At 49.9% G+C, this 17,038-nt stretch overlaps 3 protein-coding genes across 3 annotated transcripts; 1 reads left to right on the top strand and 2 right to left on the bottom strand.

Moving 5' to 3' along the window:
- Nucleotides 1-1,699: 1,699 nt before the first annotated feature.
- LOC120510517 (feather beta keratin-like) lies at nucleotides 1,700-2,032 on the bottom strand. Its single transcript, XM_039726417.1, has one exon. The coding sequence runs from the start codon at nucleotides 2,030-2,032 to the stop codon at nucleotides 1,700-1,702; it is 333 nt and encodes a 110-aa protein (XP_039582351.1).
- A 4,659-nt stretch (nucleotides 2,033-6,691) lies between these two features.
- On the bottom strand, nucleotides 6,692-7,021 carry LOC120510518 (feather beta keratin-like). Its single transcript, XM_039726418.1, has one exon. The coding sequence runs from the start codon at nucleotides 7,019-7,021 to the stop codon at nucleotides 6,692-6,694; it is 330 nt and encodes a 109-aa protein (XP_039582352.1).
- A 4,048-nt stretch (nucleotides 7,022-11,069) lies between these two features.
- Nucleotides 11,070-11,402, top strand: LOC120510519 (feather beta keratin-like). The gene has a single exon (XM_039726419.1). The coding sequence runs from the start codon at nucleotides 11,070-11,072 to the stop codon at nucleotides 11,400-11,402; it is 333 nt and encodes a 110-aa protein (XP_039582353.1).
- The last annotated feature ends 5,636 nt before the right edge of the window (nucleotides 11,403-17,038 follow it).

Raw genomic sequence — 17,038 nt, forward strand, 5'->3', positions numbered from 1 at the left:
AGATTCTGGTCAATGAGTGCACATGGCTGAGGAACATTCAATTCTTCATCCACCAACAGCCCAATTGTTCCTCCTTGGGTCTGCTCTCAATCCTTTCATCACACATCCTGTCTCCTGCATGTTTCAGAGCGCTCCAATCCAAGTGCAGCAGGTTCTACCCCTCTGCTCTGCTCTAATAATATCGGAGAACTCTGTTTATCTCTGGGTTACTGGGAACAAGGAAGCAAAGACTGTGCTGGAAAAGATCAAGATTATGGCCTTGAGGATGATCCATGGGTGAAGGTTTGGGACAGCCTTAGCCCGTGACTTTGGGACATTTTGCAGGCAGAAGCTGTTGCCTGGCAAAGCCTGGTGTGTCATGAGGTTGGGAATGTTTTGCTTCAAACAGCTCTGAAATTCCACATTCTGCTCTTGAGGCCGTGTCCATCTGTCCTTGGCCACAGCTGTAGTGGGTTGGTATTGGTTCCACTATGGATGGATGAAGAGAGGGAGAGCCTGTATCCTGTACCTGGACTTGTGCAAAACTTGTTCCTGTGCCAGACAACATCCTTGTCTCTAAGCTGGAGCTGATGGTTGGACCTCTGGCTGGATAAGGAATGGACAGGATGGTCTCACTCAAAAGTTGTGGTCACGGGCTCCATGTCCCCATGTGGAGAACAAGGATCAGTAGTGAAAGACAGGGATTCATATTTGAACCATTATAACTTTTTGTCAAGGACAAGGAGTGGGTTTGAGTGTCCCCTTGCAAGACAGGGGATGACACCAAGGTGAGTGGTGTGGTTTATGGTCTGAGGGAAAGGATGGCATCCAGAGGGTCCTGGACAGGCTGGGGAGATGGGCTGGTATGAAGCTCGTGAAGGTCAACAGGGCCAAGAGAAAGGTCCTGCACCTGAATTGGATCAATCTCAGTAATGGATGTTGGATGGGCAATGAGTTAATTCACAGCATCCTGAGGAGATACTTGGGGTGTTGGTGGATGAAGAACTGGATTTGTCCTGGCCATGTGAATGAGTTGATCAAAAATCCCCCATATCCTGGGGTCATCCCCACAGTGAGGAGAGCACATTCTACCCCTCGGTTGCACTCTGGTGAGACCAGACTTGTGTGTTCCACTCTGAGGACATAAAAAAAAAAAAAAAAAAAAAAGAAAGATAGGGACCCCCCCGCGAAAAAATAGCCTCAACAACATTGGCTTAATCTCAAAGTGTCCAGGGAGAAGAAAGAAGGAGTCTTGTGAGGTTATGATGCAGAAAATCTTTATTGAGGTAGATCAGTGAAAACTCAGGAGTCGCCAGTGAGTGGGAATTGGCCTGAGGTGCAAGCAGGGCGACCATCAGCCAGGGCCCTTGGTTGCAGATGGTTTGGCCAGAGCATCAAAGCCTTCCTATCCCACAGAGGAAGCAGCCAGGCAGAGGTGCCCGAGGGTCTCTGGCTTGGGAGAAGGGGTTTGCAGCAGAGGAGCTGGACAGAGATGAAGGGGCCATGCAGAACACGGAGAGGCAGAAAAGCAGGAGGCAGATGGGCCATGTTTGCAGGCAGTCTGGGCTGGCTCCTTGGCTGTTTCCTTACTTGGTACCCTGAGAGCAGAAGCTGGAAGAGCTGAGCCCCTTTGAGAGCCTTGGCCCAGAGAAGTGTCCTCAATGCCAGAGATAAGTTCCAGGGAGTGGGTCGTTGGTGTCAGGAGTGGTACTGAGGGCCTTTAGCAGATGGAGCCATAGCCCCTTCTGCCATAGCAGCCCAGGCCTCCCAGACCATAGCCAAATCCACGGCCATAACCAAAGCCAAAGCCACCAAATCCACCAGAGATGGGCTGTCCCTGGGCACTGAGCTCAGTGCCCAGAGCAGCGGAGGAGGTGGATCCGACAGCAGTGTTCTGAGGGAAGGAGGTCATGATGGATCCTGGCAGGGTGACCAGCACAGGGGAAGGGTTGATGATGATGCGGGAATCCTGGCATTGCACGGCACAGGGCTCGTTGCAGCTGTTGGCCAGCGGGGTGGGTCCGCAGGGACGGCAGAGGCTGTTGCAGGCCATGGGTGTGGTGTGGAGGCTGCCTGGAAGAGAGGGGAGTGAGGCAGGGCAGGCGTGAGGAGCTGGGAGGTGAGGGAGGGTGGAGGCTGTTGTGGGGCTATGGGGAGGCGTGAGGGCTGCTGAGGCAGGGTCTGAGTGTGCTGGAAGAGAGGGGTTAAAGGGTACAAGGGCTGGAGTGTCAGGGGCATGAGACTCACCTGGTTGTCAGCAGGAGCAGGAGGAGAAAGCTTCAGGAGAAGGGTATGATGGAGAGAGGCTCTGGGCTTGCTTTTATGCTGATCCTGGAGGGGCAGGACAGCCTTATCCCATGGCCTTGGGGTGTTTCTTAGACAGCAGGTCTTGCCTTGCTCAGCCTGCTGAGTCATGAGGTCGGGAGTGTTTTTCTTTCCTGATGTTCTGCAGTGTCATGTCTTCTTTTTCTGTTTGTGTCCATGTGACATTCACAGCGGCTCTTAATTTGATAATTAGAGACCAGTGTGGGTTTTTTTGATGACATCTATCAAAACATGTAGAAGATTCAACCAAAGCTAAGGAGAACTGGGGAGTGAGGTCATGGCATATTGACATCATGTCCCATTTGCATTCTTGCCTCCCACCTCAAGAAACTCCCAAAACTTTCAGCTTCTCCTCATTTTGATGATACTCCAGTATTGTCAATGTCATGGTCTCCCTGCACTGCTGTTGGCCAACCATGTCCATGTCCTTGTTCCACCCTGAATCCCCAACACTGGTAGGGGACAGGAGGGTCAACTCCTTCAGCCTGCTTCTATTTCTTCTCCTGTGTTACCTATCCTGGTAACTGCTGGAGATTTTTATTCCAAAGAGTTCATGTCCACCTCATGATCCACTTAAATTCCAGCAGGACTACAAGCACCTTCTCTTCTTGAATGCTTTGGTTCCCAAGGCAACTGGTGTCATCCTCATCTTCTGTCAGGCCTTTTACTCAGTCTCACGTAACACCCTTGTGTCTAAACTGCAGACACGTGGGCTTTAAATTTGGTCTAATGAATGGATGAAGAACAGCCAGAAAGTGATGGTCAGTGGCTCTATATACATGTAGAGGCTAGTGACAAGGCCTCCAGGCCTCTGCCTTGGACTGATGATTTTGAATGCCTTTATCAAGGAGATGAGCAGTGAGATCAAGACCACCCAGCATGTTTGAAGGTGCCAAGAAGCTGAGTGTTGCAGTTGGCACAAGAACATGGAGGAATCACATCAAGAGGGACACTGGGAATCTTGAGAACATAAGAACCTCTTGGGGCTCAACAAGTCCAAGGTCCTGCACATAGGTTGGGACAGTCCCAGACACAAGCACAGCTTTGGAGAAAACTCCTTGAGATCACTTACACAGAGAGGAATTGCAGGTTGTGGTGGACCAAAATAACACAGCAATGTGAATTTCTAGCCCAGAAAAACAACCATATCCTGGGCTGCATATAAACAGGTGTGGCCAGCAGTAATGTCTAGGGGTCAGTTGAAGACAGGAGAAAACAGCCAAATTCCTGTAGGCTTTTTTTGCATCTATTACATTCCTCAGACAAAACAAGACCAAAACCTTGGCCTGAATTGCTTCCAATTAAAAGTTGCTGCCAAGGTGAGACAGACATGGCCTCAAGGGGAGGGAATGGAATCACAGAACATCAGGAAGGAAAACATGACCCACCTTATGAGTCACCAGGCTTGGCCAGCCAAGAGATGCTGCCTGCAAAATGCCCCAAGGCCATGGGACAAGGCTGTCCCGCCCATCCAGGACCAGCATAAAAGCCGGCCCAGAGCCTCTCTCCCTCACACACTTCTCCTCACGCCTTCTGCTCTTCCTCCTGCTACCAACCAGGTGAGCCTCAAATTCCTGTCCCTCTTGCTCCTGCTCCCATGGCCCCTCTCTATCACCATGATCAGCCCCAGCCTCAGAAGCCCTCACGCCTCCCCACAGCCCTACAACAGCCTCCACACTCCTTCACCCTTCTGATGCTTTGCCCCTCGTACCCCCACACCCCTACCCTGCTTCATCCCCCTCTCTTCCAGGCCCCCCTCCCTGGAACTCATCTCTGGCATTGAGGACACTTCTCTGGGCCAAGGCTCTCAAAGGGGCTCAGCTCTTCCAGCTTCTGCTCTCAGGACATCAAGCAAGGCAGCAGCCAAAGGGCCAGCCTAGACTGCCTGCAAACATGGCCCATCTGCCTCCTGCTTTTCTGCCTCTCCGTGTTCTGCATGGCCCCTTCATCTCTGTCCAGCTCCTCTGCTGCACACCCCTTCTCCCAAGCCAGAGACCATTGGGCACCTCTGCCTGACTGCTTCCTCTGTGGGGCAGGAAGGCTTTGATGCTCTGGCCAAACCATCTGCAACCAAGGGCCCTGGCTGATGGTCGCCCTGCTTGCACCTGAGGACAATTCCCACTCACTGGCTGCTCCTGAGTTTTCACTGATCTACCTCAATAAATTTTTCTGCATCATAACCTCACAAGACTCCTTCTTCTTTCTTCTCCCTAGACACTCTGAGATTAAGCCAATGTTGTTGAGGCTATTGGGATTGTTGAAAAAGTGCTCCAAGACCTCTTTTAGGAATTACTTCCGCAATTCCACTACCCACTGGTACACTTTGTTCTTCCAGTGTGCCACAGCAACGTTTCAGTTGCTTGAACACATTCCTGAATACCCCAATGCAGGTCTACCCGTGACTCTGACACAAGGCCCTCCCTGGCTGGTCACTTTGGCTGGACACCAGTTCCTCCAGACTCTCATCATCTCTCAAGGCCATTTACAGATCTGCTCGAGGAGGTCCATATCTTCCTTTTTTTTGTGTCTTCAGAGTGGAACACACAAGTCTGGTCTCATCAGAGTGCAGCCGAGGGGTAGAATGTGCTGTCCTCACTGTGGGGATAACCCCAGGACATGGAGTTTTCTGCTCAGCTCATTCACGTGGCCAGGACATGTCTGGATGGATTCTTCATCCACCAACACCCCAAGTCCTTTACCTCAAGGATGTTGTGAATTAACTTATTGCCCATCCAACATTCATTGCTAAGATTGATCCAATCCAGGTACAGGACCTTCCTCTTGGCCCTGTTGACCTGCACAAGCTTCACACCACTCCATCTCCCCAGCCTATCCAGGACCCTCTGGATGCCATCCCCTCCTTCCAGACAATCTAACACACCACTCACCTGTTATTCACATTTTTGCCGATGGGACACACAATTGCACTCTCCATGTCCCTTGCAAAGATGTGAAGTGATAGTGGTTGAACACGAGCCTGTGAGGGGCAGCACTCATCCCTGTTCTCCACACACACATGGAACCATCGACTCTTTCAAAACTCTTTCAGTGCAACCATCTCACCCATTTTCTTCTTAACCAAATGGTCCAACCAACACCCACATCTCTCCAGCTTAGAGAAAAGGATCTTTCCTGGCAAAGGAAGAAATACTGTGCACAGGTCCATGTACATGTTATTGGTCCCTCTTCCCTCATCCAGCAATGCTGGAACCAATACCAACTCATAAAATCTGCTGCCAAGGTGAGATAGACACAGGCTCAAGAGCAGGACATGACAATGCAGAACTGTGGGAAAGAAAAAACGCCCTGCGGTAATCGGCCGTCCCAAACTCCAGCCATAGATCATCCTCAAGGCTGTGCCCTGGGTCTTCTAAACCTCAGTCTTGTCTTCCTTTTCCCCAATAACCTATAGATTAAGAGTTTTCCAATATCCCTAGAGAAGAGCAGTGGGGCAGAATTTGCTGCACCTGGATTGGAGCAATCCCAAACATGCAAGATAAAGGCTGGGTCATGAGGGGATTGAGAGCAGTCCCAAAAGGAAGGGTTTGAGGTATGAGTGAATGGAAAATTGGACATGCCCTGACGACGTGCACTCGCAGACCAGAACCCCCTGTGTCCCGTGCTCATGCCCACAGTGTAGGCGGCAGGTGAGCTGGAGATTCACAGCCTCTACTCATCTCTGGCACTGGAATTGAAAAACAGAGACTGGAATTGTGTGTTTAACTGTAGAACCCCTATGATAAGAAAGACATGGACCTGCTCGAGCAGATCTCTTAGTGGGCTGAGGAGATGATGGGGGACTGGAGCAAGTGGTGTCCACCCAAAGTGAACACACCATGCCGAGGGGCTTGTGCCAGCAGCAGGGATAGACCTGCACTAGTGTATCCAGGACTGTGTTCTAGAAAAGAAGGGTTTGGGGGATGCACTGGAAGACCAAAGCATGCCAGTGGCTGCTGGAACTGGAGAAATAAATCCCCAAAGAGGTCTTGGTACATTTTTAAACCCAGTGATCTCTACAACACTGGCTTAGTGCTGAGTGAGACAGGAAAAGTATTGGGAAAAGAAAGAAGGAGTCATATGAGGTTATGATGCAGGAAAACTTTATTGAGGATGAAGAGTAAAAGGCCATGAGCATCCAGTAGAAAAGAACAGGCTGAGGTGAAAGTAGGGTGACCATCAGCCAAGGTCTTTTGATAGCAGGCATTTTTTCCAGAGCATCAAGAACATTCTGCCCCACAGTGGGAGCAGCCCACCAGAGGGGCACAATGGTTTCTGGCTTGGGAGAAGGGCAAGAGCGGACTGGACAGATCCAAAAGGGCCATACCGAGCAGGGAATGGGATACAGGAAGCAGATGGGCCATATTTGTAGGTAGCCAGGGCTGGCCCCTTAGCAGATGTAGCCACCCCTTCTGCCATAGCAGCCCAGGCCTCCCAGCCCATAGCCAAATCCACGGCCATAGCCGAAGCCAAAGCCCCCAAATCCACCAGAGATGGGCTGTCCCTGGGCACTGAGCCCAGCACCCACGGCAGCGGAGGAGGTGGATCCGACGGCGGTGCTCTGGGGGAAGGAGGTCATGATGGGTCCTGGCAGGGTGACCAGCACAGGGGCAGGGTCGATGATGACACGGGAATCCTGGCATTGCAGGGCACAGGGCTCATTGCAGCTGTTGGCCAGTGGGGTGGGTCCGCAGGGTCGGCAGCGATCGTAGCAGGCCATGGCTGTGGTGTGGAGGGTCCCTGGAAGAGAGAGGGGAGTGAGGCAGGACAGGGGTGAGGAGCTGGGAGGCAAGGGAATGAGGAGGCTGTTTTAGGGCTGTGGGGAGGCATGAGGGCTTCTGAGGCTGGGGCTGAGCATGCTGGAAGAGAGGGACCAGGGGTGTAGGACCAGGAGGGTCAGGGCCTTGATACTCACCTGGTTGTCAGCAGGAGGAGAAGGCTTCAGAAGTGTGTGAGGGAGAGAGGCTCTGGGCTGGCTTTTATGCAGGTTCTGGAGGGGCAGGACAGCCTTGTCCCATGGCCTTGGGGCATTTTTGAGGCAGCAGCTCTCACCTGGGCCAGCTTGGAGAGTCATGAGGTTGGGAGTGTTTTCCTTCATGCCATTCTGTAATTCCATGTCCTGCTCTTGAAGACATTTTCATCTGACCTTGGCAGCAACTTCATTGCATTTATATGTGACTGGATTTGATTATTACATGTGAGTCAGGGAGGGCTGAATAAACAACCAGAGCCCAGCAGAAATGCGATGTCATCAGTGAGGTCATTTTGTGTTACATGTCCTGTGGTTTTGGGGTGTCTTGTGAAGACTGGGACTCTTCTGTCCCACTGGATGTCCTTCAGTCATTGTGTTGCACCCAGCAATGCTGAGGGAGGTGCTGATGTCCTGGGGAGGTTACTCTGCAAGAGCTTGGAAAGGTTCTGGTGCCTGGGAGCTCTTCCTGATGGATGAAAGGGACCCCATGCAGTTGTTTCATGTGTAAGATCAAGAGAGAGGAGCTGGAAATTAAAGCCTCAATAAGTTGAACTTATTCCAAAGCTGTGGTCCATTTGGATTTCTCAAGTTTACATGGAAATGTACTCTGTCATTTAAAGTGTATTTCTTTACCTCTTTAAGTAATCAAATGAACAAGTAACCAACGATGCTTGATCAGGTTTTGCCCAGGCTGGTCTCTGATGTGACTTTGCTTATTCTGCATTCAAGCCCTATGGTTTCATAACTAGTATCCTGTCAGTTGTAATATTTTGCTCCTTTTAGAAAAAAAACAACAATTGCTACTGGATGGTCATTGTGATCCTGTTTCCTCCTCTGTCATGGTGCTGGCATGTTTTTGTGGAATTCTGTGATTCTATGTCCTTCTCTACAGGCTGTGTCCATCTGACCTTGGCAGCAGTTTTTAATTGGAGTTGTAGAGGTCAAAGTATTGGTATTGGTATAGGTTATATGGTATTATTGGTTTGTGTCAGGCACACAGAAGACAACAACAAAGTCTACAAGAATTGGGGTGTTATGAGTGAGGTCATGCCATGGAACACTCCCAACTTCTCCTTTGTCCATTCTTCCCTTCTCACAAAAATAAACCTTGTACGTCTCCCATTTCTAATCACAAGGATTCTTTGCTCCCCTCAACCTCTTGCTGTTCCTGCACTGTTCTTGCTTCACTTAGTTCATGCTGTCTTCCACTCTGAAGCACATCACCCTAAATCAGATATCCTTATCTCTGAGGAGACAGGAAGTATTAACCTGCTAGAAACCCTTTTCCAAAAGTTCTTTTGCTGTAAGGATGCATACCCATCTCTTGAACCTTTTGGTCTCTATTGGTGTCCTTATTTTGGTCCCTTTTTTGTCACCTATTGGTGACAATAATGACATTCTCACATCTCAAATTAACGATCAGCTATTCCTGCTGGCCACACTTGTTTCTATGCAGCCCAGGAAATGGCTGGTGGCTTGGGCTGAAAATACACATTGCTGTTTCCTTTTAAGATTTTGGTCCACCAGAACCCTCAGGTCATTCTCTGGTGGAAATGCCCTTAATGATTCCCTCTCCAAAGCTGTGCTCGTGTCTGGGACTGTCCCAACCTGTGTGCAGGGCCTTGAACTTGGAGTTGTTGAACCACAAGAGTTTTTTTTGTTCTCAACATTCCCAGTGTCCCTCCTGATGGGATCCCTCCATGTTCTTGTGTCAGCTGCAACACTCAGTTTTGTGGCAACTGCAAACATGCTGGGGGTGGTCTCAATCTCACTGCTTGTCTCCTTGATAAAGATTTTCAAAACCACCAGTCCAAGGCAGAGGCCTGGAGGCCTCATCACTGGCCTCTACCTGTACAGAGAGCCATTGACCATCACTCTCGGTTCCTCATCCATTCATTAGACCTCTTTGAAACCCACATGTCTGCAGTTCAGAGATAAAGATGTTAGGTGTGACTGTGTGAAAGCCCTGACAGAAGATCAGGATGACAGCAGTTGTCCTTCCCTTGGCTACCAAATCATTCTAAGATGGAAGGACCTTCTGTTCCTGGTGGAACATAAATGGATCTTGAGGTCATCAAGATCCATTAAAAAAAAAAACTCCAGCAGTTACCAGGACAGGATTAGGAACTGAGAAATAAAGAACCCTTCCCTTGGCTACCAAATCATCATAAGAGGGAAGGGCCTTCTGTTCCTGGTGGAGCATAAATGGATCTTGAGGTGACCATGTACCTTTTATAGTAAAAAACTCCAGCAGTTACCAGGACAGGATTAGGAACTGAGAAATAAAGAAATAAAGCAGGTTGAGGGAGTTGACCCTCCTGTTCCCCCACACAGGTGAGGCTGCAGGGACATGAACATGGTTGACCAAGAGCAAGGCAGGTCTACCATGACACTGATAGGAGTGGAGGATCCTTAAGATGAGAAGAAGCTGAGAGAGCTGGAAGTTCTTCCAGGCAGCAGGCAAGAATGCAAAATGGGACACATTGTCAATATGCCATGGAATGACCTCACTGAGACACCCCAATGCTTGTAAGCTTTGCTTGAATCTTTTACATGTCCTGGCATGCACCATCAACAACAACGCCTTGGTCTCTAATTCTCGCAGCTAAAAAGTATCACCAAGGTCGGGTGGAGATGGCCTCAGGAGCAGAACATGAAATTGCACAATTCCACAAAGGAACAACCAAACCATGCAAAGAAGGAAAGAGGAGCTTGCTGCATGTCCATTACTAATTATTGGGTTTTGCTTACAGGAACAAAATAATAAGACTTATGATTATAAGTTATGACACCTTGTGGCTTGAATGTGGAATAAGTGAATTGATGTCACAGATCAGTTTGGGAAAGAAGGGATCTAGCCTGGTTTGTTGTTATTTATAGAATTTCTGAATGAGGCCAAGGAATATACTTTAATTGACAGAGTACATGGTTGAGTAAATTTCAGAAATCCAAATGGACCATAACAATGGAACACGTTCAGCCTAAACAGCCTCTCATTTTCCAGATTCTCCCTCATTCTCACTTAGAAGACACAAGGGAATAAACTCTATTTCAGAAATCAGAAGCAGCTCCCAGGCACCAGAACCTTTCCAAGATATGGCTCGGTGACCTCCTCAGGATATCAGAAGCTTCCTCGACACTCCTGAGTGCAACACAATGATTGATGGACATCCAGAGGCACAGAAGAGGAGCCCAGTCTTCACAGGGCACCCACAAACCACAGAACATGAGGCCTACAAAATGACCACACTGATGACTTGCATTTCTGCTGGGTTCTGGTTGTTTATTCAGCCTTCCTGGACACACATCTCACAATCAAATCCACCCAAATACCATCTCTGAAAGCTGCCGCCAAGCTCAGATGGACATGGCCTCAAGAGCTGGACATGACACTGCAGAGTTCTGGGAAAGAAAACACTCCACACCTCATGACTCACCAGGCCAGGCAAGACCTGTTGGCTAGTGAATGCCCCAAGGCCATGGGACATGGTGGGCTGTCCCACCCACCCAGAACCAGCATAAAAGGTGGCCCAGAACCTCTCATACTCACAAGCTCCTCCTGACTCCTTCTCCTCCTGTTCTGCTGACAACCAGGTGAGACTCAAGTCCCCAACCCTCCTGCTCCTGCACCTCTTTCCCCTCTCTTCCAGCACGCTCAGCCCCACCTTCATCAGCCCTCATGCCTCCCCACAACTCCACAACAGCCTCCACACTCCCTCGCCTCCCAGCCCCTCACAGCCCTACACCTCTACCCTTCCTCATCCCCTCTCTTCCAGGCACCCTCCACACCACACCCATGGCTTGCTACGATCGCTGCCGACCCTGCGGACCCACCCCGCTGGCCAACAGCTGCAACGAGCCCTGTGCCCTGCAATGCCAGGATTCCCGCGTCATCATCGACCCTGCCCCTGTGCTGGTCACCCTGCCAGGACCCATCATGACCTCCTTCCCCCAGAGCACCGCCGTCGGATCCACCTCCTCCGCTGCTGTGGGCGCTGAGCTCAGTGCCCAGGGACAGCCCATCTCTGGTGGATTTGGTGGCTTAGGCCTTGGCTATGGCCATGGATTTGGCTATGGGCTGGCAGGCCTTGGCTGCTATGGCAGAAGGGGCTATGGCTACATCTGCTAAATGCCCTCAGCCCCACTCCTGATGGCCACTCTCTGGAACACATCTCAGGCATTGAGGATGCTTCTCTGGGCCAAGGCTCTCAAACAGGCCCAGCTCCGCCAGCTCCTGCTCTCAGAGCACCAAGCAATGCAGTAGCCAAGGGGCCAGCCCAGGCTGCCTGCAAACCTGGCCCGTCTCCCTCCTCCTCTTCCTCTATTCCCTGCTCTGCATCACCCCTTTGTCTATGTGCACTTTCTTCTGCTGCAAACCCCTTCTCCCAAGCCAGAGACCATGAGACACCTCTGCTGGGCTGCTCCCTCTGCAAGGCAGAAGGTCTGGCCCAGCCTCCTGCAAGCAAAGCAGATTGGCTGATGGTCGTCCTGCTTGCACCTCGGACCATCTCCCTCCCACTGGCTGCTCCTGAGTTTTCACTGTTCTACCTCAATAAAATTTTTCTGCATCATAACTTCAGGGGAGTCCTTCTTTCTTCTCCCAAGACTCTTCCAATCCCTTCTCAGAACTGTACCAGCATTGTAGAGACCCCTGGGGTGGGTGAAAAATTGCTCCAAGACCTCTGTCACATCTTACTTCCCCAGTTCCACTACCCACTTAGCACTTCCAGAGGATTCCATCAAACCTTCAGCTAGTGAATCACAGGCTTGGATACACTAATGGAGATCTATCCCTGCCTCTGACACAAGCCCCTCATCACCCTCCAGGATGTGTGTTCCTTTTGGCTGGACATCAACCTGGCTGACCCTCATCATCTTCCAGGCCTCCATCCGCTCAAGCAGGTCCACATCTTCCTTGTATTTATGAGCTCAGAGTTCAACACAGAACTCTGATTTTAGTACAGGAGAACAGAGGATGAGATCCTCTCACTCTCTTGTGCTTCCCACACTGTGGGAATGAGCCAAGGACACAGCAGGAATTTCTGGTCAATGAGTGCACATGGCTGGAGCACATCCAATTCTGCATCCAACACCTGAAGTCCTCCTCCTTGGGGCTGCTCTCAATCCCCTCATCACCCATCCTCTATCGCGCATGTTTGGGTTTGATACCTTATTAAGGCTGACCTAGAACAGAGACTAAACAGAGTTAAAGAATAAAGTAGGGCTTTATTAGAAGCTTTAATGGATACACCTTGGGCAGCACAAGACTCCAGCCTGGGTTACACCCAAGATGAACCCAAAATGGTCACAAAATGCAGGACCAGTCACAGGGTCTCACACTTTTATAAGTTCTGGTCCATTTGCATATTGGAGTTAATTGTCCAGTTACAGCTTTAGCTTATGAAGTCCCACCTTATTTTTTTCTCTTCAGTCCACTGTTGTTTATGGTCTTGGACCTGAGATTTGGATTGGTTGTCCTTGGTCCTCAGTGAGAGAAGGAATTGTTTTGTCTACCTGCTCTGTGAAGAGAGCTTACTATCCCTCAGTATGAAGCTCCAAAGTACACACTGAAGCAGTACAGAATCTAAAAAATATAAAAGCTAAAACCTGAGGCATCAGCTCCATTCCAGGTAAGGGAGATTCTGTCCCTCTGCTCTTCTCTGCTCACATCAGTGAACTGTCTATATCTCTGGTTTACTGGGAGTCAGGAAGACAAGACTCGGCTGGATAATATCCGGAGTACAGCCCTGAGGATGATCTGGGGCTGAAGGTTTGAGACAGCCATTGGCCGTGACACTGGGCATTTTTCCGAGCAGCTTCTCTGTCCAATAATAAAGTGGGAAGTGTTTTGTTTCCCTCACCATTCCTGTATCGTGTTCAGCTATTGGGGATGTGTCTGTCGGACCTTGGCAGGCAGATTAAAAGGTGTCCATTGGCAGTCCATTAAAAGGTGGCATCTTTTAATGAGCTGGTATTGGTTCCAGCCTTGCTGAGTGAGGCAAGACTGAACAATATCATGTACCTGGACTTGTGCATATCATTTGTTCCTGTACTAGAAAGCATCTGCGTGTTCATTCTGGAAAAATGTGGAGTTGTGGTTGGACCATGTGGTGGATAAGGAATGGATGTGATGATCTAACTCGAAGAGAACAGTCTAAGTCAAGCTGTTGTGGCTCCATGTGTGTGGAGAAAAGGGATGACTGGGGACAGGCAGAAACTCCAATTGGGACCAGTGTTATTTCTCATCTTTGTCAGGGATATGGATGGTGGGATTGAGTGGGATGTTCAGCAAAATCACAGATCAGAATAAGCTGAGTAATGTAATTAATTATCTGGAGGGAAAGGTTGGTATTCAGAGGGGCTGGAAAAGCTTGGGGCATTGGGATAATGTCATTTTCATGAAGCTGAACATGGCCAAATGCAAACTCCTTCACTTGGTTTGAAGCAATGCCAAACATGGCTGTAGACTGGACAATGCAGGGGTTGAGAGCAGCCCAGAGGAGAAGGACCTGGGATGTTGGTGGATGAAGAACTGAACATGCCCTAGCCATGAGCACTCACAGACCAGAAACTCCCTGTGTCCTGGGCTCATCCCCACAGCATGGGCAGCAGAGAGGGGAATTCTATCTCTCCGCCCTGCTCTTCTGAGACTGGAGATATGTATTCAGAAGACATGGACATACTCAAGCAGAGGTGTAGATGATGAGGGTCTGGAGGAACTGGTGTCCAGCCAAAGTGAAAACAAGACCCATACACAGAGTCTATCTGAGGCAGGCATAGATCTGCATTCCTGTACGGTGGATGAAGAATTGAACATGCCCTGGCCATGAGCACTCAGACCAAAAACTCCCTGTGTCCTGGGCTCATCCCCACAGCATGGGCAGCAGAGAGGGGAATTCTATCTCTCCGCCCTGCTCTTCTGAGACTGGAGATATGTATTCAGAAGACATGGACATACTCAAGCAGAGGTGTAGATGATGAGGGTCTGGAGGAACTGGTGTCCAGCCAAAGTGAAAACAAGACCCATACACAGAGTCTATCTGAGGCAGGCATAGATCTGCATTCCTGTATCCAGGCCTGGGATCAAGCAAGTGAAGGGTTTGTGGGATCCAAGGGAAGAGCAACGTGTGCCAGAGTGTGCCCATGAATGAAGAGGACACTCCACAATGTACAATGCAAAATAATTTTATTGAGGCATAAAGAGCAGTGAAAGTCACGAGCAGTAAGTGGAAGAGGCCTGGCTGAGGTACAAGGACAGCAACCACCAACCAAGGCCCTTGGCTTGCAGGCAGTTTGGCCAGAGCATCAAGGACTTCCTGCCCCGCAGTGGGAACAGGACAAGGGTGGAGGTTCCCAGTGGTCTCTGCCATGGGAGAGGGGGTTTGTCCAGAGGGGACTGGCCAGAGCCAAAGGGTCCATGCAGATCAGGGAGCAGGAGAAGAGCAGGAGGCAGATGGGCCATGTTTGCAGGCAGCCAACCTGGCTTCTTGCTTCATGCTCTGAGAGCAGGAGCTGGAAGTGCTGAGCACATTTGAGAGGAGGGTCCCTTAGCCCAGAGAGGACTCCTCAATGCCTGAGATGAGTTCCAAGGAGTGGGTGGTTGATGTCAGGAGTGGTGCTGAGGGCCCTTAGCAGTTGTAGCCATGTGGGGCAGGAAGACCTTGGTGCTCTGGCTGAACCTCCTTCAAGCAAAGAAGCTCGGCTGATGGTCACATTTCTTGCACCCCTAATTGCCCTTCTCTTTTCCAGTGGATGCTCATGACCTCCCACTGTTCTTTTAGCTCAATAAAGTTCTCTTGCATTACAGACTCAGATGTCTCCTTTTCATCACTGACACACACTGACACACTTTGCCTTTCCATTGCATTCCACACTTTCCTTGCTGGATCCCAGGCCTGGATACAGGAATGTAGGTCTACCCCTGTCTTTAATAGAAGCCGTGTATGAGTCTTTTTTTCTCTTTGGCTGGACACCAGTTGCTCCAGACCCCCATCATCTTCCAGGGTCGTCTACAGCTCTGCTTCAGCAGGTCCATATCTTCCATGTCCTCGGGTGCCCAGAGTTGAACACACATCTCCAGCCTCTGAAAAGCTGAGCAGAGGGTCAGAATCTCCCCTCACCTGCTGCCTACACTGTGGTGATGAGCCCAGGACACCGAGGGGTTTTGGTCTGCGAGTTTTCATGGGCAGGACATGTCCAATTCTTCATCCACCAGCACCCCAAGTCCTCCTTGAGCATGCTCTCAATCAACTCATTATCAATCTGTTATCCATTACTGAGATTGTTATGTGTCTGAGGGGGCAACACTGCCCAGCTCATTATTTAGGATGTTGAACAGAGTTGGTTCCACGGATTGGACTCCTGGGCTGCAGTACTGGGCATTCACCTCCGTTTGCACTTTGGACCACAGATCCTCAGCCTCTGGCCTCAGCCCCTCAGCCACTCTCAGGCCACTCACTCCACTCTCAGGCAACCTGGACCTGCTCAGCTGCTCTGATAGTGTAGAACGGGAAAGATTCTTGAAGGCTTCACAAAAGGGTTGTGTCTAACAGTTGCCACAGCTCTCTCCTCATGCCCAGGCTGAGTCACTGGCACAGGGCAGACACAGAGCTCAGCCAAGCACCATTTCCTCAAGGGAAATCTTCCAAGAGAAGTGCTCTCAGCTCTGAGCAGTTGCCACATCTCAAGGCCCCAAAGGCCTGGCTCAGCCCTCCCCTGTTGCTACTCCCATTTTCATGAAGGGCAAATTCTTCCTGAAAAGTTTGATGGGGTTCCAACAATGGTGAATGACAGAAGAACAACTGGTATCATGTACATGGACTTGTGCAAAGCATTTCTTCCTGTGGCAGACAACATCCTTATCTCTGATCTGGAGAGATGTGGAGTTGATAGATGGAACATCAGCTGTGGGGTGGAAAATGGTCAGGATGGTCTCATTTGTAGTTGTGGTCAGTGGCTCCATGTCTGTGAGGGGAACAGGGATGCGTGGTGACCCACAGAGGCTCATATCAGAGCCATTATTATTTCCTATTTTGTCAGGCAACAGTGGATTTGTTAGGGACAGTCCCCTTAGCAAGAATGGGAATGACATCAAGGTGAGCAGTGTGGTTGATTGTCTGGAGGGAAAGGATGGCATCCAGAGAGCTCTTCACAGGCTGGGGTGGTGTGATTGTAATGATGGTCAATAGGATGAAGTGCAACATCCTAAATCTGAATTGGAGCAATCTCACTATTGAATATTGGATGGCTAATGAGTCAATTAAGAGCACCCTCGAGGAGAAGGACTTGGGGTATTGGTGGATGAAGAATTGGACATGCCCTGTCCATGTGAACATGCCAGAATAAAGTGCCCATGCCATGGGCTCATTGCCACTGTATGGGCAGCAGGTGAGGAGGGAATTCTGTCCCTCTGCTCTGCTCATGCTCTGCTCTGCTCTGCTCTGGTGAGACTGGAGTTCTGTGCTCAGCTCTGAGGCCTCAAGGGTAAGAAATTGCTTGCATTGATCTATATAGGGGCTAAAGAGATAGTGAGGGACTGGAGCAATTGATGTGTAGCCAATGTAACAACATGGCTTAGGAGGGGCTTGTGTTAGAGGCAAGGATAGATCTACCTTAGTTTATCTAGTTTATCCAGGCGTAGGATCACACAGGTGAAGGATTTGTGGTATGCCCCAGAAGAGCAAACTGTACTAGTGTGTGCCCATGAAGGAAAAGGAGACAAAACAATGCTGCAATACAAGAGAATTTTATTGAGGCAAAAGAAGA

This window comes from Passer montanus, unplaced genomic scaffold (genome assembly GCF_014805655.1).
Source record: "Passer montanus isolate IOZ18808 unplaced genomic scaffold, ASM1480565v1 scaffold586, whole genome shotgun sequence".
In the NCBI taxonomy this organism is placed as follows: Eukaryota; Metazoa; Chordata; class Aves; order Passeriformes; family Passeridae; genus Passer; species Passer montanus.

Bases quoted from the DNA above. Each gene is read 5' to 3' on its own strand.
- LOC120510518 (XM_039726418.1), bottom strand. From the start codon at position 7,021: ATGGCCTGCTACGATCGCTGCCGACCCTGCGGACCCACCCCACTGGCC.
- LOC120510519 (XM_039726419.1), top strand. From the start codon at position 11,070: ATGGCTTGCTACGATCGCTGCCGACCCTGCGGACCCACCCCGCTGGCC.
- LOC120510517 (XM_039726417.1), bottom strand. From the start codon at position 2,032: ATGGCCTGCAACAGCCTCTGCCGTCCCTGCGGACCCACCCCGCTGGCC.